This window comes from Humulus lupulus, chromosome 4 (genome assembly GCF_963169125.1).
Source record: "Humulus lupulus chromosome 4, drHumLupu1.1, whole genome shotgun sequence".
NCBI classification, from domain to species: Eukaryota; Viridiplantae; Streptophyta; class Magnoliopsida; order Rosales; family Cannabaceae; genus Humulus; species Humulus lupulus.
The window spans coordinates 248,569,184-248,591,155 of record NC_084796.1 but is presented as its reverse complement, the minus strand read 5'-3'; the positions used below and the strand labels follow the sequence as shown (position 1 = coordinate 248,591,155).

The following is a 21,972-nucleotide window of genomic DNA, read 5'->3' as shown; positions in this document are numbered from 1 at the left end:
AGTGTTATTAGGAAGTGTCAAATTGCTGGGATTGCGACAATTTAAAGAGGGAGTCTTTAAGATTGTATAAGTCAATTGGTGATTGTAATTTGAATAATTCTTATCTAATAAACTTCATTCTCTGGGCGTGGCCCCGTGGATTAGTAACAATCTGCAAAGGTTGTTGATACCACGTAAAAATTCGTGTGTCCTTTATTTTTTCGTTTCTGATTAAGTAATTCTATTTACACATATCATACATCTGTTTAAGCATTTCCGCAATCTGTTAAAACGTGTTTTTACATACATCCTTGGATTAATTATTTGAATTAACCAATTAATTTAATCCAAATAAGAGAATTTCATTCTAAAAGAACTTTTTAGAGCTAGAAGCCAAAATGTAATAAAAACCTAACTAATGTTAAAAGTATTTTAAGTACTTTGAAAGCCGAAAAATGGCTTTTAAAAGCCCAACTAATCCCTTCAATAGAGTGCCAATATATATGCAATTATGAGTTTCTTTGAACCACTTTGAATCTTGAGTAAAATTTATCTTGTTTGAAACTTGTTGGTAAACTTTGACAAATAGCGAGAAAATCCCAAATGGGGGATAGAAACTTTATTTCAATATTAAAAAATATTCATTACATTTCTACTCATAAACTTAAGACATGATAATAAAAATAATATAAAATCAACTACACAAAAGAAATGACCAACTAGTCTAATAAATTATACTATTTTCCAGAATATTCATAACTATTGTCCAACATTATTTATCCCATCAATGAAAAAAAATTGGTTAAATTACCTTCAACTTGAATGGTTAACTCAATATCTCCATAGAAAAAATGTGCTAACAAATGCATTTCTTCATAAATTGCAACCTCTCAAACTTCTGATAAATCCTAATAATATGTTGAATCTCTAAATGGTCATTAGTGATCACCAAATATTGCATCAAGTTAAAAAAAAAAAAAAAAAACTCATTGCCATATTCCAATACTAATCGATTTCCTTGCGTACGATTGCGGTATTTTTAAAAATAAAATTGGATCAAAATTAATTAGAAAAAATAGCTAATCCAAAAGTTACCAATATCACCATTAAAAGTTAGAATATGCAACAACAACAAAAAAAAAAGGAGATTTTTCATAAATATAGCTTTTATATCATTATTGTGCAAAAATATGAGGATTATACTTTTCCTAATTTATATGAGAAAATTTATTAAAAAGAAAACTAAAGTATGGGAAACACATTTGCTAAATAACTAGATATTAGAAATTTGATTAAGAGTAAATCTATGACATAAACTAACTTTTATACAAAAATATGGGAAATTAAACCCATAAAAATGAATTTTTTAAAAAAAGCCATAGAATAACCTTTTTTGAAAAAAAAAACCATATTTTTTGCAAACTTTATTAAAAAACCCATAGAGTAACATAATAATTGATTAATTAAAATGGATTTGGTCATTACCATTTTTTTTTTTTTTTGACATTTCCACAATTTAGAGTTGGGCTAACTATGCCATGGGCCAACATTAAATTTTCACCATGTACCATCTTCAATTTGGGCCATCAATGGACTTGCACAACAATATATTCGCCAGTAAAGTTGGGCCTTTTGGTGCAGTGTTTCTCTTTCTCCATATCATATCACAAGTCACGAAAATCATTCATTATGAATTTTTTGATCTCATCCTATAAAAGAGTGTTGTGTATTCAAATTTAATGTATAATAATATGGGAAATTCACATATTTACCTAAGATTTAAAAATAAAATATTAAAAATACGGAATCTGTAAAAAATTACAAAAATATGGAGTTTCATAATCGTAAAAACAGAACTTTTTTTTTTTAAACAAAGTTTACAAGTTTGTAACCAAAATTTACAAGTTTGTAACAATATGTTACAATTTTGTAAACATCATTTACAGACTAAATAGAAAATTGTAACATGCAATTACAAAATTGTTACAAATTATTATCCATATTTTTGTAATTTTTATAAAATTTTGTATTTTTCAAAATTTACCGTGTTACGCGTAATTTTTCCTAATAATATTAGTTAAAATAAAGTTATATTTTCCTGGTGTACATAACTTAATGCATTGACAAAAGGACCTTTCCCGACGCTATGAACAATCAATGATGGAAAATGTCACTTTTCTTGTAGTGACAAGAGTCATAATATTTGGTACATTAAGGTGTTTAATACCATATAAGATAACATCTCATTTTATAATTGATTAGTAATATCTCATAATATTTATTTAATTAAAATTAATAATGATATCAAATATTTAATTTCACCACTAATAACATGTCGCTTCTGTGTGGTATTGAGTAACACCGTAGCCTTCCATAAGTAACAATAATTAAAAGGCTACATATACCGATGGATCTCATGACAAGGTACTAATTATAAGTTCTTAGGTAGTTAAAAAGGACATCATTGAACACTTAAAATTGTTAATATGATTATTATTATATATATATACACACTTAAAATTGTTGCAAACTCACATTTTCAAAGAAAACAACAAATGAAGAAGGATATGTTTTTGCTCACATTTATAATAACATTACACCAAAATGATATGATGAAGGATTTTAAAACAATAGTTTCCGGTTTGAATAAATTTAATTGGTTAAATAAAACTGACAGGATCCCGATTTATGGATCTCTCGGTTCGAGAACTCAAAATAAGAGGGGATCGAACCATTTCTTCTGACTCTTTTTCAAATTTAAGAAACGTTGATTGATCATATAGTTCTACGATTCAAAATATCATTTCCTATTTGATCCTTTTAAATTACATATTCGAAGTTGCGATCGAATCTATTCATTAAAAATAATCGAATCAATACCGACACGCCAGTTGTTGTGGTAATGATTCATGCATAATTTTGGTGCAAATATCATTACTCGAATATATATATATAAAAGCAAAAAGAATCTCAAAACGAAACGTATGCATATATTTCTAGTTTCTTTTCCAATGGGCTCCCCTACGAATCGGCATATTTTGTCTCAAACCTTTTTCTTGGGCTCTCTCTCATGCTTATCTCGGGTCTCTTTCTTCTTTACCGTTAGGCTCCTCCAATTCACACATGATCAAACACTAGTAAGGCCAACGGCGTAGATGAGGCCATTTGGAGCCCAATCACAACCAAACGCCACGGCGGTTTAATTCACTTCTCGACTACTGCCCTCAACACGTGTCACCCTCTGCCTCTAACCTCTTTTTTTTTTTGCTTAATTTATTCATTTTATTTCTTTCATCACTTTACATGCAAATCTCTCTCTCTCTCTCTCTCTCTCTCTCTTTCCCTCTCCTTGAAATTCGATTTCAACAACTCCTATAAAAACCCTAATACAATATATACCAAGATCCAAACCAAACCAAAAGCACTGCTACTACTCTTGCTTTTGCTTTTGGTTCATATATATACATATATAGATATAGATATATAGACGATATAGAGAAAATGGCAGCCTCAGTTGATCCACTAGTGGTGGGAAGAGTGATCGGAGATGTGGTGGACATGTTTGTTCCGGCGGTGGCTGTGTCTGTCTACTTTGGTTCGAAGCATGTCACCAATGGCTGTGATATAAAACCCTCCATTTCCATTACTCCACCAAAACTCACCATTTCTGGACACTCTGACGACCTCTACACTCTGGTCCCTCTCTCTCTCTCTCTCTCAACTTTCTTTCACCATATATATATATATATATATTAGTTTGAGAATGTTCATATAATCAATATATAGGGCTTGATTATTTGCATGCAATGGCTCCTCTATAGGGGTTTGATATTAATTAAGTTGATGGTGGTTAATTATAATAATTAGCTTTGGATCTTAATTAATTAATGTATAAATATATATATGTATTGATCTTTATTCGATGCATGCAGGTAATGACGGACCCCGACGCGCCCAGTCCGAGTGAACCCAGCATGCGAGAGTGGGTGCACTGGTGAGAACTTAGAACTTAGGTCATGTTTGTTTGGTTGGGTGTAATAAAACATAAAAGAATCAATTTTTATTTATATTTATTCGTTTCGTTATATTTTAAAGCATTTGAATGATTTTTCTATTCTATTTAAAAATAAAAGAAAAATTATTTTGATTAAAGATGGAAAATTATTATTTTTAGGGTAAGTAACTATTTGGTACTATGTGTTTTTGCAAAGTATCATTTTAGTACCTCTATTTTCAATAATGCTCATATGGTACCCTGTATTTTAAAATCGTACATATTTGGTACCCTAAACTCAAATTTAATTAATAAAATTTTACCAATTTAATCAAACTGCTGTCAATTATATAAGTTCCTAATTTAAATTTAATTACTTAATTCATATAACTAATGACAGTTTGATCATATTGACAAAATTTTATCTATCAAATATGAGTCTAGGGTATCAAATATGTATAATTTTAAAATACAGGATACCATATGAGCATTATTAAAAACAGAGGATACCAAAATGATACTTTGCAAAAACATAGGGTACCAAATAAGTAAATTCCTTTATTTTTATTTTATTCACATTCCTATTATATAAAAAGATTATTTTTTTAATAAAGTTTATATTAATATAAAAATATATATAATATCCTATATATATATTAACTCATGAAATTTTTTGTGTAACAATTTCAGGATTGTCGTGGATATACCAGGAGGGACAAATCCAAACAGAGGTGAGACCTTTGTTTGAACATGAAAATTTATATTGTTTTCAGTTCTGTCAATCTGTTGTTGCAGCATTGCATGCATGCAAAACTGAGCCTTTTTTTTTTTTACAGCTCTACTTTACTATAAATCTTTATAGAGAAATTTTATCGAGAAATTGGTTTTAGTGGTTTTTTAATCTAATATGTTTTTAATAATTTTTTATAAAATAATTTTTGTCTAAAATTTGATTATTTATCTAAATTTTGCATTTTGCAGGGATGTTTGAATTTTTTTGACCATTTATCGAAATTTTTAATTAGTTGTCTAAACTATAAAAAAGTTATTTTATAAAAATTATTATATTATTAAATATAAATTAGATTACAAAATTACTGTTACATTACATTACCCTGTTACAAATATTGGCTAGTTTAATTAATTACTTTATGTATATATATTAACTGACACAACATTATTTTGGTTTAAAAAAAACAGTAACAAAAAAGAATCTCATTAATTTCAAGGCAAATGTCTAGCTTCACCAGAATATTATATCACAAAATTTATTTAAAATTTCTGGTCCTATCACATCACTATCACTATGCCAGTGTCTATGAATAATTTAATTACAATATGAAATAAAATATACTATATTTATGTTAACATATATAATAGAGTAATATGTTAAATTTTTTTTTTTTAACTATGTTAACTTTTTTTGGCAAAATAAGGAGTATTATACGGTAAGGGCTTAAAAAAGAACCACATTGGTTGGATTTTTTTGTATTTTTAACTCGTGAATAATTTTTTGCGTAATTTTTTTTATAATCGTATATATTCTAGTCATTTAGGACATCCTGCAAATTTTTAGAAAATTTCGAATAATTTATATTGCTAAAAACTAGGTTTGAACATGTTATTTTGCAGGCGCATAAAAAATTAGTCACGCGTATAACAACATATATTTAAACTAATTTCTGGTACTATAAATTATTTAAAATTTTCTAAAAATTTACAAAATACTCTAAATAACTACAATATAAACATAAACACTCATAACAAAAAATCACGAATTAAGAATACAAACAAGTTTTAGCGGTAAGGCCTACCAACAAAATTTCCAATAGTATATTCATAAATTTCGACTAATTGTCAAAATGTTATATAATATATGTTATTTTGTTTTAATTTTGTAATTTGTGAATGGGAAATTATTCTCGTGTTTTACACCTGTCGAAACATGATTAAGACACGTGTAATTTGTCAAGCTACACCTGTCAAAATATAAATACTCATCTAAACAATGATGCTTGCTTGGTGTTTTTCTCTACACATCTGTCTAACTCCACAGCTCGACACGTGTCACGCATGTAGATAAAGATACGTTAGTCTACAAAGCTCAAAGTTCAAATAATTAATTGGCATATATTCTTGTTTAGGGAAAGAGATTCTACCTTACGTCGGGCCGCGGCCGCCGGTGGGTATCCACCGCTACATTCTGGTCCTGTTCCGGCAGAAGGCGCCGCTGGGGCTGGTGGACCAGCCGCCGTGCCGTGCCAACTTCAACACGCGCTTCTTCGCCGCACACCTTGATCTCGGTCTGCCTGTGGCCACCGTGTACTTCAACTCCCAGAAGGAGCCGGCGACTAAGCGGCGTTAATAATCAAGAGCCGAGCCGAGCCGAGCCGAAGTGAGCTGAATCAGGAGGTTGAATCATGTGTACATGGATGCATGGTAATATTATATAGTTGGAAAGAAAGAATAAAGCAATGTGTGGTGTAAGCTTTATTTTTATTTTATTGTTAGCTTTTTATATTATATTTTTCTTTAATATACACTACTACTGCTTGGTCTGTTAATTTTTTTTTTTAAATAATGTATTTCTTTTTTAATTGTGTGTGTTTCTCAAAGCCTATTAATTTCTAAATTTTGAACCCTTTTTTCTCAATATACATATTCATCATTCATTGTTATATTAATTATAAGTCATTTTATCTCTATTTCCTTAAATGTCCACTTATTATTTTTGTTGTACCATATATTTTACCAAATCTTTGAAAATAATTTATTTAGATAAAACAAAATGTTAACTAAAAAAAAATATTATTTTACTTTATATAATAAAATTTTACTATTAAAATATTTTAAATACTTTATTTATTTTTAGAATATGAGATACGTACAGGAAAAGTATCATAAGTTTAAATTTTTTTTATGTGTCCATGTCACACATTGTATACCTAAGTGACATTAAAAAAAAAAAAATCTTTAAAATATTTTAAAATTATATTAAAAAATTAAAGTTAAATATACTAGTTTCATTTAAAAATAAATAAACAAATTATAAAATCTTAAGACAAAATTAAATCTTATTTTTAAGAAGAATAATTAAAAACTTGATAACCTAGTTTTAAATTTGTTTATGTTGTACTTAAATTCATAAATTTTTGTTCACACGATTTTATTTTAAATTAATTCAAAATCTAAACTTAAACTAACAAATATAAGTCAAATAAAAGAATTAAATTTGACATAGATTAAACCATTTTGTTATTTGCGGCAAAAATTCTCAACGTAATTCACCGTTTGCACTTAGGTCCTCAACCTTTTTTTTTTTTTTTTGCATTTAAATTCTCAATCTCTTATTTAAGAAAAAATATATATTCTCAATCTCTTAAAAATTTAGTATCTTAGTCCTTTTAATTTTTCCATCTATTTTTTGTTAAAAAACTATGGTTTTGTAGTAATAATCCCTAACTTACACATCTTTCTGAATTTAGGTCCTCAATTTTAAATTTTAACATTATTTTTTTTAATAAAATCTAAATGATTAAAATAATAATAACTACATAACTTTGTGATTTATTTATTGTGAATTAAAAAAACTATTAATTTATCTTTTAAATTTTGAAAAAATTATGATATAAATATTGAAATTGTCATTAAATATTTTAACTACTTATTGAAACTATGCTAAAAGTACATTTAAAAAACAATTTAATTATAATAAATCTCATATATTTATGAATTTAAAATAATTATGAAATGTATTTTTTTTTTAAATTTGAAGTTATGTTTTTTATAAAGAAAATAAAATAATGCCAAAATTTAAAGTTGGGGACCTAAATGCTAAAAGATGTATATGTAAGTGACTTTTGCTGCAAAATTTTAGTTTATTAACAGAAAAAATAGATGGAAAAGTGAAAAAGACTAACAATACTAACTTTTTAAGAATTTAGAGATTTAAATACAAAAAATTTGAGATTGGAGACTTAAGTGCGAAAAATAGGTTTGATTAAAGATTTTAAGTCTTTGGGTATTCATCCATGTTCATGGTCTTCACCTTAATCCAAATTTCAATCAAAATACCAAAAATCACACATCTTAAATTAACACACCATATTAGTGTATCAGTGGTCATAAGTGTTATTTTTTTCTATTTTGTTATTGAATGAAGATAAATGTCATTAATCCATGTTTACCAAAATTACAACAATACATGCTAAAAAAATAATTGGCAACAAAACAAATTAGAAAATAAAAAATTAGGCCAGATTCAAAAATCATAAAATCTCATTTGAACTTACAAAATCATAAACCAACTCAGAACCATAAACATCAACAAACCAATAAACTAAGATTCATAAAACTAGCACATAGACCCACCACCTAACTCACCGAGGATTAGCTTATTCACAAGGCAAAGTAGGCTTAAGCCTAAGAAATCATATTTTTCTTACATTTTTTTTACGAAAAATAAGGTCTCGAAAAAAAATCATATAGAAATAAAAGACATCAAAAAGATTTTACAAGCCTAAGGCCATGAAACATATTGAGCGGCCCTCCACCTAGCCCTTCCCATTAAGGGTGAACATTTGATCTGCAAAACTCGTAACCCAGAAACTCATTTTTTCGCAAAACCCATTGGATTTGGGTGAAATCCAGTCCAAACCCGATTTGGCTCGAGTTTCAATATTACAGAGACGGGTTTGGGTGTAACTCGAACTTGAACCTAATTTAAAAAAATAAAATTATAAAAAACCTAACCTAAAAAAAATCAATTGAATCAAACTAACAACAAACTTTAAAAATTAAAAAAATAAATGTGAAAAGTAAAAAAAAAATGGTTTTTTTTTTTTTTAATTTGTACCAAGGCCCATTTTCGGCCCAAAGCCCAACCTGAAATCCGACCCGACCAAACCCGAAACCGAATAAATACTTAAAAAAATCGGACCGGATTTGGTACCACTTTTTTCCATCTGAAACATGCAAAACACAAACCCGATGCACCCGAAACTCGAAAATCGTGTGCACCCCTACTCCCCATTGCCTTTTGTTTGGCCCAATGTAATGCCCCGGATTCCCTATTATGGTTTAATGGCTGGATTAGTAGGCGGGGAGGGCCATAACTGTTTTATTATGCCATCAAATTTGTTTATGCATGTTTATGAGAATTATATTATAATATGATGTTAAATGCATGCATGTGAGTCCACATTTGTTTACATGGGTGTTTTGGTAATTTGGCCCGTTGAGGGTATAATTGAATATTTGTTTGCGTGCTTATGATATATTGTGAGACCACATTATAATGTGGATTGGTTCGAGTATTTCGACATGAGACGATCTCTAAACATGATTTATCGGTTTGGTCATAACAGGTTTGAGCTCGGGGCTCGGGGTGAGTCTTGGGGTGATATTAATGATTATAGCGTTACCGGAGATTTTAGGGTAACGGGATATGAATTATTGGTGTTTGAGGATATTGAGATTAGCGGGAATTGGGAAGCGTTAATTATGATTAACGGGATAAGCGGAAAGTACCAATTTTACCCTTGAAATGGTTTCAGAGGCTTTAGGTGGCTTAAGGGTATTTTGGTCATTTGAGGGGATTAATATTACCCTTTAGTTGGCTATAGAAGGATAAAGATTAAATAGAACAAAAACAGGGGTTGTCTTCTCCCTTCCCATACATCATCCTTCTCTATATTTCTCTTTGGTGTTCTTGAGCTCAAGGTGGGGTTTTAAGCTAGGAAACTCAAAGGCTGGGTTGGTGGACTTGGTTCAACCATTGAAGGAGGTTCAAATCTGAATTTGAGGTGAGTTTTAGTCACTGGTTTCAGGTGTTACTCTATTTTCCTTTTAGTTTTCAATTCATGGTTTTTGATGTGGAAAGTGGGAATCAAAGGGAGTTTTTGTGTTGGTTTGATTGGGATTTGATGAGGGTAAGCTATGGGTATTGTCTAGAGGTTAAATTGAGTGTTTGGAGGAGGTTTGGAGTTGATTCGAAGGGTTGGTTCCAAGGGAAAACGCAGGGGAGAGTTGGCTGGTGCGTGCTGGTTTCTTGGCTGGTTTGCGAAATAAGCCGCGACCTGTCTATGGTGTGCCACGGCCTGTGTTGGCTTTAAAGGTGCAAATGGCTCTGTCAGGAGGGTGAGCCGCGGCATGGCTCTGTTGAGCCGCGACCCATCAGGGAAAATTTAGCCAAAAACATGTTTTTAGCTTGGGGTTTCAAACCTTAGGCCTCGGGGTTGAACCTAGTACCTAGTTGAGTTATGTTTGATGTCCCGGAGGCTAGATCTTGGTTTGGGAATCCTCAGTTATCATTTTTATTGATGAATCCTATATTTTGGTTATGACCAGGTGACCGTCAAGGAATTTAAAGGTTGATCGTTCTCAGGGATCGTTCATATAATAATTCTCACTCGAACCAGAGGTAAGAAAACAGTGTATGAATACAGTTGCACCCTATATAGGTATATGACATGCATGGTTTGATATTGAGGCATGTCGGTTGATATATGTGGACATGGATTGCATATTAAATGCTAATGAACGATGATTACCTGTTTGAGACACTGACTAGTCAGGGACCGACTCTAAAGTCGATGATCACGCATTGAATGGCTCTATGACATTAATGCGGGACCGACCCTAAGGTCAAATAACTTATAAGCGCTTGCCTGGTCTATGACCAGATGTTTATAGCCAAGGTATATGACCCCGGTGACTGTTTGTCACATGGCTAGGGGACGCTGTCCATAGCACGACTCTAGAGTCGGGAGGTAGGTTATGTTGGTGACCACTCACCATGTACCTGTCTTGATCAAAGTTTTGGAAGAATCACTTATCGGTTAAGCCTTGGTGACCTTATCGTCACATGGCTAGAGGGAGCGATGCTCATTATTGTGACTTTTGGTTATTGTCACCTATTTGCTTGGACTGATAGTCCTGAATGGTTATTATGATCGTTGTTGATATTATATCATGCTTTATTGTGTTTTCTTGCTGAGCCTTGACTCATGGGTGCTTTGTGGTGCAGGTAAAGGGAAAGAGAAGCTCACCCAACCCTGAGTGGAGAGCTTGGACGATGTTGTGTACATACAGGGCCGCTTGACCGCCACGGTCAAAGAGTTCTCAGAGGGACTAGGGGTTTACCCTATTTTTGCCGCTTAGGCCGGCGGGGGCTGTAAATTTGAAACAATAGCGACTTTTTTGTGTTACGAACAACTTGTAAATATTTTGAAAGGCTCATGAGCAGTTTATTTACTTAATGAAATATATCCTTTCCTTTTTACTAGTTTTTCATCTTAACCTGATAATAACACTTAGATCACATTTTTAACCAAAGGACTCGGGTAGCGAGTCAAATTTCTGGTTCACTGTTCACCGTAACTGTTATGTGGTAACCAGGGCGTTACACCCAACCTCTTTTCCTTTGCGATTTACATGAACTCTGCAAGCCATTGCGAGATCTACCACTCTTGAGTTTAGTTAATTTCCTTTGATTATGGGGTCTATCATAAAAGAAGAAAAATAATAAAAAAAGAGAGAGCAAGGTGAACTACACATATAAATAAAAAATATATACACATGTGTAACTAAATTATATTTTCCACATCATAAATTACTCGAATTTTTTTAAAAACTACTAGAATACTTTATATAACTATAACTTACATTTTCATATAAAAAAATAAGAAAGTGTAAATATTCAAATCCAAAAAACACAAGGAGATACACTGGCAGTCACTACCAAAGAATTTTTCAAAAATATAAATGGACAATCGAAATAAAACAATAAATAATTTCAAAAAACAAAAACAAAACAATAAGTCAAAACTCTATCAAATAATTTGTGAAAAAAAATAAAAGTCTATCAAATAAAAAACTAGAATAAAAGTCAAAAGAAATAAGGCGTTTAGTGTACGAATAATAAATGGACACGTGTCAAAAGACATTATTCTTCTTCTCTCTGCTTAATCGTTCAACGTGTCACCATCGTCCCTTCCCCTTCGTGTTGCGCACCAGATCATAGCCCGTTCCAGTGTTTCACTTTCACCCGATTATATATAAAATCCAAAACCTTTCAAATCTCCACATTTTCAGACCGAATCCGAGTCCGAGTCCGAGTTCGACTCAGAAGCCATTGAAGCTCTCTCCATCTCACTCGGAATATGCCTGACCTCGCCGAGACCTACGCCTGTGTCCCTTCGACGGAGCGTGGCCGAGGGATTCTCATCTCCGGCAGCCCGAAATCCAATTCCATCCTCTACACCAATGGCCGATCCGTCATCATTCTCAACCTCGATAATCCTCTCGAGGTCTCTGTTTACGCTGAACATGCTTACCCTGCCACCGTTGCGAGATTCTCTCCCAACGCCGAGTGGATCGCCTCAGCTGATGTCTCCGGCACCGTTAGGATCTGGGGGACCCGAAATGAATTTGTTTTGAAGAAGGAGTTCAAGGTTTTGTCGGGTCGAATCGATGATCTTCAATGGTCGCCTGATGGGATGAGGATCGTTGCTTGTGGTGACGGCAAAGGAAAGTCCTTGGTTCGCGCTTTCATGTGAGTAGTTGTTTTTTTTTTTTTTGCTGTATGGATATGGTTAGAGAGAAATGCAGGGTGGAAATTAGTTAGCTGAGATGAAGTTCTTATATGATTACTGTTAATAGGACTGTTAAAGGACTTTTGGTTTTGGGTTATAGTTTTTCAACAAGGTTTGGAAATGGTTGATTCAAGATTTCATTTTCGAATGCGAATTCGAACATTTGGGTATATATAACATTGCCTCACATTATAGAGGCTCTTATCATGGACATGGAAATGGTGATCATGTCAGAGAGATTCCCTTGTCTATTTGGTACATGTTTACATATACACACCCGCACTGGAAGCTACCTGAACTGATTTTCTTTCAAAACTGAAAATATAAAAAGGGCTCATGCCCCAAATTGAGAAGATACTGAGTGACACTAATCTTGAGCCAAGGGCATGGAATTTGTGATGGATTATTAAGACACTGATCTTGAGCTAACATGCTCATGTGGTCAATATTATTGCTTGATATTTGTTCTGTGATTTTCTCATCAATGATGTATATTTTTGTCTTTGTCTAAATTGAAGTCCAACATAATTGTAGCAATGAATAATGTTTTGAATAGGTGGGATTCAGGAACAAATGTAGGAGAGTTTGATGGCCATTCAAGGAGAGTTCTGAGCTGTGCATTTAAGCCAACACGACCATTCCGCATCGTCACGTGTGGAGAGGACTTTTTGGTTAACTTTTATGAAGGACCACCATTCAAATTTAAACAGTCTCACAGGTTAGCACAACAAACTTCTGGCATTAAGTTCTGTTGCTGTAATGGTTTCATGTCAAGCTGACAGCTTGATGTGTATCCTATACTGCATTTTTCTAATTAGTTGCTCTTTACTGCATTCGCTGTGCTGGTCATGAGTTTGGGCGAGATTTAAGTGTTTTTTTTTTGGAAGCATGAACTAAACTTTCACATCATTCATATTAAGCTGATATGATATCAGATCAAAGCCTGCGCTGTAATGATCTAAATGTATATGCCCCATGCATAGGCTGGGCTGAGATCAGATCAGCCGCAGCTCATATCTGCAGACCTGGTCCAGTGTATACATACATATATATATATATTTTCTCCAAATGACCGTTTAGATTGTGATAATAAGTTATTTAGATCTGATTTTGTTTCTTTATCACTAACCTATCAACTAAAATGAAATCTTTTCCTTATTGGTTGCAGGGATCATTCAAATTTTGTCAATTGTTTAAGGTATTCTCCAGATGGGAGTAAGTTCATTAGTGTGAGCTCTGACAAGAAAGGTATTCTCTTTGATGGGAAGACCGGAGAGAAAATTGGAGAGCTCTCCTCTGAAGATGGACATAAAGGGAGCATTTATGCTGTTAGCTGGAGTCCTGATGGTAAACAGGTAATCATATTGTTGGCCTTAACTCAGTTGAAGAATCACAGTTTATCTTGTACTCCAAAAAATTTCACAAAAGGGCCAAAGCTTTCTACTACTGAAACTTGCAACATAAACATATGAAATTAGAAAATTTGGTGAAAATTTTGTAATAAAATAAATTCTATAGATACTAGAAAGTTATAAGGCCTGTTTATTATGGAGAGTTTGGCAGGTTTACATTGAAGTTCTTTAGTGCTTGATCAATATATATTTGATTTTTTTTATTAACTATGTATCTTATATTTGATAGTGAAGTTTTTCCTAGCGAGTTTTGTATTTCCTTATAAACTTGATTTCTGACAGTTGCGAACTATACGAAATTGCTTATAAATGCATGGTGATGGTGCCTTATAATGGCTGTATTTGAAAGCTAAATTTTCTTTTTCACCTGTAGCTCAAATGAGAAAAGATTGTTAATTTGAAATGTATTAAGGTGGGTGATGGAATTTAAGACTTATTTGTCATGAAAATGAAGTATGTTTTGAATTTTGTATGTGGAAGCTATTGCTTTATTAGTTTTGTGTTTGTTTCCTTTCTTTTCCTTTTATTATAGAAGTTGCTTATCTTTCTTCCATACTTTATTTACTAACGGATTTCATGTAATCACTTTTTTTAAGGTTTTGACTGCATCTGCTGATAAATCTGCTAAAGTATGGGATGTATCTGAGGATGGAAATGGAAAAGTGAAAAGAACATTGACTTGTCCTGGCTCAGGTGGTGTAGATGACATGCTAGTTGGGTGCCTATGGCAGAATGATTATCTGGTTGTTGTTTCACTTGGAGGAACAATTGGCATATTTTCAGCAACTGATACTGATAAAGCCCCTGTGTGTCTATCTGGGCACATGAAGAATGTTACTTCATTATCTGTTTTGAAAAACAATCCAAAGGTTATACTGTCCAGTAGTTATGATGGTCTAATAGTAAAATGGATTCAAGGTATTGGATATAGTGGAAAGTTAAAGAGGAAGGAAAACTCTCAAATCAAATGCTTTGCTGCTGTTGAGGAGGAGATTATTACTTCTGGTTTCGACAACAAGGTGCCTTGTTTGTTCAGTTTTGCATGTTGATTTGTTATGTTCTGTATCGGAAAGTTTTTTTTATGTCTTTATATATGTATATATATTAAACTATATTATACTATAGGATGTCACTAGCAATTAGTCATGCTCGTTTCAAAAGCTTAATCCTTAAATGCATAAAACATATAAAGCACTGAACAGTTTTTTTTATGTAGTTTACACAATTATGGAATCTGAATCCAGAGTATGAACAGTTGATACACTATTATGAGGAGAGAAAAACCACTGGGATGGTTATCATTGCTGTATCAAATCAGTACAAAGCATTCCAACTAATTCGAGAGACTTGGACACTCTCTCAAGAGCCTAAGCTCACTTTTTGATTACATTACATACACTTTCTCCAAGAAACAACTCTATGTATATAGCCTAACCCTCACAAATCCCACAGCCTAACAGCCTAGACAGCTAGCACAAAAAAGCACAGTCACTAATGCCTAAGCTCACTTTCTGATTACATTATGTACCCTTTCTTCGTCCTGGTGCATGTAATACTTATAGTTGGCCTCCTAATATATGTGATAAGTATGGTAGACTTAGCATACATATTGAGTCTTTGCTTCTTGTGCATGTACCTAAGTTCGTCCTGCCATTGTTTGTTTATTTTTTATTTTTTATGTGGAAGTAAAAGAGGGAAGGTTAATTATGTATCTTAATTTTGCTCTTCTTTTTGGATGAAAGAATTTTATAAGTTCTTGCACCTTACTTGTAGATTTCCAGACTTTCTACCATTATATGCTAAATGTAGCGTTAACAACTCATAACTGAAAGAAACTGTTATTTTTCTTGAGAGCTTTTCCATTAGCTTTTGTTTTTGTTACCAAGTTTTAGCATGTATAGGAGTGCCATTCTTCTAATTTTATTGATAAAGATTTTGACTTTACAAAGATTATTTATTCATGCTAGTTATCTTTACTTGAAAGACGTCTAAAGTACTTCTATACTTCCACACAAACCTTATGACAAGTGTATGTTGCACTAGAAAATACTATAACTAAGAGAAATTACTCATAAATTTCATTCTGAGTTGCTTGATCTCTTGATTTTAAATTTGACAACCAGGTATGGCGAGTTCCTGTTCTTGGTGATCAATGTGGAGAGGCAAATTCAGTTGATGTTGGCAGTCAACCGAAAGATTTAAGCCTTGCTCTTCTCTCTCCTGAGCTTGCTTTGGTTTCAACTGATTCTGGAGTTGTCATGCTTCGTGGGACAGCCATTGTGTCAACTATTAACCTTGGATTTGCTGTGACAGCATCTGTAATTTCACCTGATGGAAGTGAAGCCATCATCGGTGGTCAGGATGGTAAATTGCATATATACTCAATTGCCGGCGACACACTTACAGAAGAGGCAGTCCTTGAGAAACACCGGGGTGCTGTTACTGTTATACGATACTCTCCTGATGTCTCAATGTTTGCATCAGCAGATGTGAACCGGGAAGCTGTTGTTTGGGATCGTGCCTCTCGTGAGGTAATTAAATTATTTACCCACAATATTGCTTTATCTTGCCATGCGCACACGATGCATATTTGTGAAGGAGTTTAATTTATATATTAATTAGTAATTACACCCTGTTCATACGTTTTGTTTATATGAAAGACAGTGGACAGAAATAGTGGCTGCTCTGACTTTATGTATTGACCAAATTTGCTGACCTGCTCTCACATTTTATTACTGGCACTTGATAATTTACAAAATATACACCCCCTAAGTATAACCCTTCTCATAATAGAAGATAGGTTGATTTTACCTTTTGGGATTTTTCGCTACTTCAAGAATTTATAAATAAAAAAATGCAAGGGAGTGTAATTTTACTTGCGACATCACAATTTTAGGGCATTTCTCTTGGATGCTTGCTTTGTTTGTTCGTTTGTTTTGGACATATTTTTTCTGGTTGTAGAATTCAGAAACCTGATTCTTTACCTGACAAAAAATTTGCAGATGAAATTGAAGAACATGTTATACCACACTGCGCGTATAAATTGTCTTGCTTGGTCTCCAGACAGCAGCATGGTTGCTACCGGATCACTAGACACGTGCGTCATCATTTATGAAGTGGACAAGCCACCAGCAAGCCGTTCGACCATAAAGGGTGCTCACTTGGGTGGTGTTTATGGATTAGTTTTCACTGATGAGCACCATGTGATGAGCTCTGGCGAGGACGCCTGTGTACGTGTTTGGAAGTTAACTCCACAGTGATTAGATCACCAGAACCTTCTTCTAGACCGTGCTTCGGGGTTTATTTTCTTTTCTCTTAGTTTTTTTTCTTGGCTGTCTTTCCCATGAGAATGGAAACGATAATATATCTTTCACAACCAGAGAGAGTATTCGAGGAGGTGCGGTAGCGTTGTTTTGTTGTCTGATTTTGGAAATGGCAATACATAGCAGCAGCATGCTTCATACCGAGCTGAATGAATCGAGAAGTTGAAGCCGAAAATGGATGGTTTTCCTTTTTTTGTAACCGATCGTCCATAAACTGTTCCTCTTATGATGATTTTGGCAAAGTAATAAGAAGTGATACTTCTCCATGTCCACCTGCAATGTCAAATTATAAAAGCTTCTGCATATGAGGTAAGAATTTTGCTCATCAATATGTTATTATGGGGTGTTTGAATCATCAGAGGTCCTTTGTTGTCTGTTTTTATTTATTTATTGTTATTTTTTCAGTCCCATCTTTAATGGGTCCTATGGTGAGAGGGTGAGAATGTGAGATAGTTTTTATTTATTGTGTAATCTTATGTTTCTATATTAATGTTATAAATTATGTTGATTGTTTTGATCTTGGTAGTGTTGAAGCTTTTGTGTCTCTGGTTTTAAGCTCTGTAAACAATGGGATTTCTTTCTAGGATGCCTTTTCAAGTGTATGTGTGTGTGTGTTTTTTTAATTAATAGTAAATGAATGGATTTACTTGTCATAATTGAAGACTGATAAGTACCCAAAAAAAAAAAAAAAAAAACCTAACAATGCACTGTTACCAAACATCTTAATCAAATTTGCTCATTATTTGTTTTTGAATTAGTCTTACAAAAATCTTGCTCAAATTTTTAATTTTTGTTGATGTGAGTATATTAAACCTTTAAAAAGGGAAACTTTATGGAGCCTTCTATGAGATAAATAGTCTTTTATGTCCAATTCTAAATGTGAAGAAAGTTTTCGGATCCTATTTGTGAGGTTTAATATTTGAAATACAATAAATCATTTGTTTTTTTTTCTTTTTCTTCGTGCAAAATAATTAGGTTAAATGATTTTTTTTACCATAAATCGAAATCTTCTCCACTTATCTACCCACCAACCCTATTTTTATGGCTAGTTGTTTTTATTGATCAATAATAATAATAATACTCGTTTTTTTTACTTGTCATACACAATAATTTTAATTTTGTTAAAAATTATATCCATTTAGGAAATCACTAATGATGATTCTGTTTTTGTTTTATCAAGTTATAAAACTTTGTCTACGCATATATGTATCAACCATATACAATATATGAGATTATAGATTAAATTTTATAGGGTCCTTTCGTGAGAGAACTTGAAATAAAAAGTAACAATTCTAGAATTTTAAATGCCATTTTTTTTTTGTTATATGTTATGTTTCATGAATTGACAAAACAACATCTATAAACAATATATTGTAGATTAGTGTTTATGGTTGCTCTCATAAGAAAACTTGAAACCAATAGTGACAAAAAAGCTAAGCTGTATTTCAAAAAGAGGTATCAATTCTTCAAATTATCATTTTTCTAAATTTAATGAATTTTTTTCTTCTCGTAGAGCAATAACCATATGAAAGTAAATCAAAACTAATTAATTAGTCGTATACATATAAAACATAAATACTATATAACGTTTTTTTTTGCTATACTTGTAAAATACAGTGACCAGTGTAAATTTTCCAATGAAATAATAAAGAAAACAGAATAAGACACTATAGGTAATAAAATATACAATAAATTTTACCAAGTTAATTTGTTTCGTGTATTTTTTTTTAATTTTCGCATATAATTTGAAAATAAATAAATAATTTAATATGGATAATTAGGGGATAGATTTGGGCTAACTTGTACAGCGGGAGCGACTAAAATACCACACGTTTTTTTATACAATATTGTACATTACACTCCAATTTACACATGTGTGGAAGTTGTAACTTCAATTTTTTTACATGACGATATTTATTGCAACTAGAGCAGATATTTTACACATTTTCACTATATTTCATATAAGTTAGAGTATTGAAAACAATATCAAAAAATAGTTTTAATAGAATAATAGAAGTTTGGACTTATTTTTGGCACTCTAAACTATTTTGATTTTTTACAAAATCATACAAGATGCATGCTTTAACTACAATAAACACAATTATATATAAAAAAAAATATTATAAATTCTGCATGTGTGTAAACCATTTTCTTTATAAATATATATATATATAACAACTTTTTCTCACTCTATACTATAGCAACTATATGTCAACTGATTGTTAATTGAGCAAAACTTATTGATTGGTTTCTGCCAAGTCAAGAATCTAAAGTTAGTATCAATTAATAAATTAGGACAACTTTGTAAGTAAGTTTTTTATAAAAAAATTAAAAGAGTTAATTTCAAGCAAGTTTCAAATTCAAAAGTAATTTTTTTTTTGGTGAATTGGTAAAATTCTTTCCACAATTCTCCCTAACCATTGATTTTTTTATAACCATGATTACAATAGAACGATAGTATTTTATGGACAACATAAATTCTATCTATAATAGGTGATATAGTGTACCAATAAATTTGATTATTAATTTAGATTTTCATGTTTTTATTTATTTCTATAATCTATACTCTACCTTAGGGTTTATATTTTGTTGTATGTTTGTTATTTAATGACTATATATTCTAATGTTTTCATATTGTTTAAAGTTATTGAGTTCCCATTTTTCAATATATTTCTTTAAACTAGATCCTCCTTTACAATATATTTTGGTTGAACCCAAAAATTTAATGTTATAGTAATTCAATAATTTCAATTATTTTTTTAAAAAAATGCCAATCAAATTAAATATAAAAATAAATAGCCTAAAAAATGAACACTTCCAATATGTGACTAAATCGATAAATAAATAACTTCAACTGTAAACCATAGAAACATAATGAAAATATAATGCTACACATCTTCCACGATATAGTGTGCTTTGACTATTTCTTTTTAGTCTCATATTTTGTTGAATAAATAGGATTTGAGTGGAATTTTTCACTTGTTAGAAATTCTTCTTAAATTATTGAAATTATTAAAAATAAATCCATTGTCCAAAAATCTAACAAAAAGGGCGGCATGCTGTGAAATCGATATTAGATTTTTTCCTCTCGTGAAGTATTATTATTGTAGAGTTGCGTTCCTTGAATTATTATTGCATTGTAGAGTTGTGTCTCTCAAATAATTTAATTATCGTAGTTTGAATAATTCATCAAGAATTTTTGCAATACTAACGTAGAAAAATTCAATTTGTCCTATTTGGTTTATGTAATTTAGTTTATTGAAATGTGTCCTTGCTGCAACATTACATGGCATATTTGTTTTTCCTCACATGAAAAAAATAGTTATCATCATTATAGAATAACTTAACTAAATCAGCTCCACAAATGATACAAAAAAAAAAAATGTTTTCAGTATTGCTTTGATTATTTACATTTTATTTGCATGGTACACACCTAGTTTGTATCAAAAATTGAAAGATGTTATATTGCATAAAATATTTTTCTTTTTTTCCTTCTCTTAATCCTTAGTATGGAGAAATAAGAAATTAATATGGTGCTTCTTACAAATCAAGAGTTTTCGTCTAATTTTAGTGTCTTAATTCATGTCCAATTAATAAATATACACTACATTATTTAAAATATTTAAATCAAGATAAATTGAGACACCAAAATTAGACCAAAAATATCCATCCTTATATTGATATACAATACAATACATCCATGGGCGCACTTACTTAAAGTTTACAAGGCAATTGAAAAACAAGATCTCTTTAATATATTTATATATATTAGGTGCAAATAAATTTATTAATTACTTTTATTAAGTTGTTATGATTGTGATATAAATTTTAAATAAATAAACAATATTATATATAAAAGAATAACATAAACATATTAAAAGACAAATTAAACTAAAACATTGTTTATGCTTTTTTTTTTTTAAATAATACGAAATTTAGATCACAAACTAACTATTTAGGGAGTTTTTGTTTTGAGTAGTTGAGTGAACTTGTAAAGTGTAGAAAAGTTTATGATGGATGTAATATTAAAGTCAAGTGTATAAAATGGTTCGCTCCACCCTTAAAATACATGCGGGGCCCACATAAATTATTAACTTTATCTCCTAAAAATTTGAACAAAACAAGGGAAATGATTTAGATTCTCATTCCTACCTTCACTTTACCCCATAACAAACACTATTTTAAGGTACAACACATTCATAATATTATTCAAAACACACCTCAATGATTGGAGAATAAATTTATTTATTCTTGATAGAAAATAAATATTATTTTAGTTTCTTATTTTATTATACACTCATATTATTTGTACACATACGACACTTATATATAATATATTTGTTATGTATTATATATTATTGTAGTAATAAAATTTTATATGTGAATTTATATTAATATAATTATTAAATATCTAATTTTATATTAAATACTATTATAATAATTAAATTTATATTAATACAATTACTATAAATATTTATTCTAGCAAAATTTCATAAAAATTAGGATTATATATTATATATTATAATAATAATAATTCATAACATTTAAATTTATATTAATATAATTATTAAATATCTAGTCTAGTCTTGTATTATATATTACTATAATAATGTTAGTTTATGACATTTGAATTTATATTAATATAATTAATAAATATCTAATGAGATTTT

General features: G+C 31.0%; 2 protein-coding genes across 2 annotated transcripts; both read left to right on the top strand.

The window, feature by feature from the left end:
- Positions 1 to 3,353: 3,353 nt before the first annotated feature.
- On the top strand, positions 3,354 to 6,518 carry LOC133829529 (protein MOTHER of FT and TFL1). The gene is made up of 4 exons (XM_062259233.1): positions 3,354 to 3,675; positions 3,912 to 3,973; positions 4,664 to 4,704; positions 6,118 to 6,518. The coding sequence occupies exons 1-4, from the start codon at positions 3,481 to 3,483 to the stop codon at positions 6,336 to 6,338; spliced, it is 519 nt and encodes a 172-aa protein (XP_062115217.1). The 5' UTR covers positions 3,354 to 3,480; the 3' UTR covers positions 6,339 to 6,518.
- A 5,495-nt stretch (positions 6,519 to 12,013) lies between these two features.
- Positions 12,014 to 17,817, top strand: LOC133831630 (actin-interacting protein 1-2). Its single transcript, XM_062261999.1, has 6 exons — positions 12,014 to 12,527; positions 13,124 to 13,285; positions 13,736 to 13,922; positions 14,576 to 14,998; positions 16,103 to 16,510; positions 16,982 to 17,817. The coding sequence occupies exons 1-6, from the start codon at positions 12,136 to 12,138 to the stop codon at positions 17,237 to 17,239; spliced, it is 1,830 nt and encodes a 609-aa protein (XP_062117983.1). The 5' UTR covers positions 12,014 to 12,135; the 3' UTR covers positions 17,240 to 17,817.
- Positions 17,818 to 21,972: the final 4,155 nt, after the last annotated feature.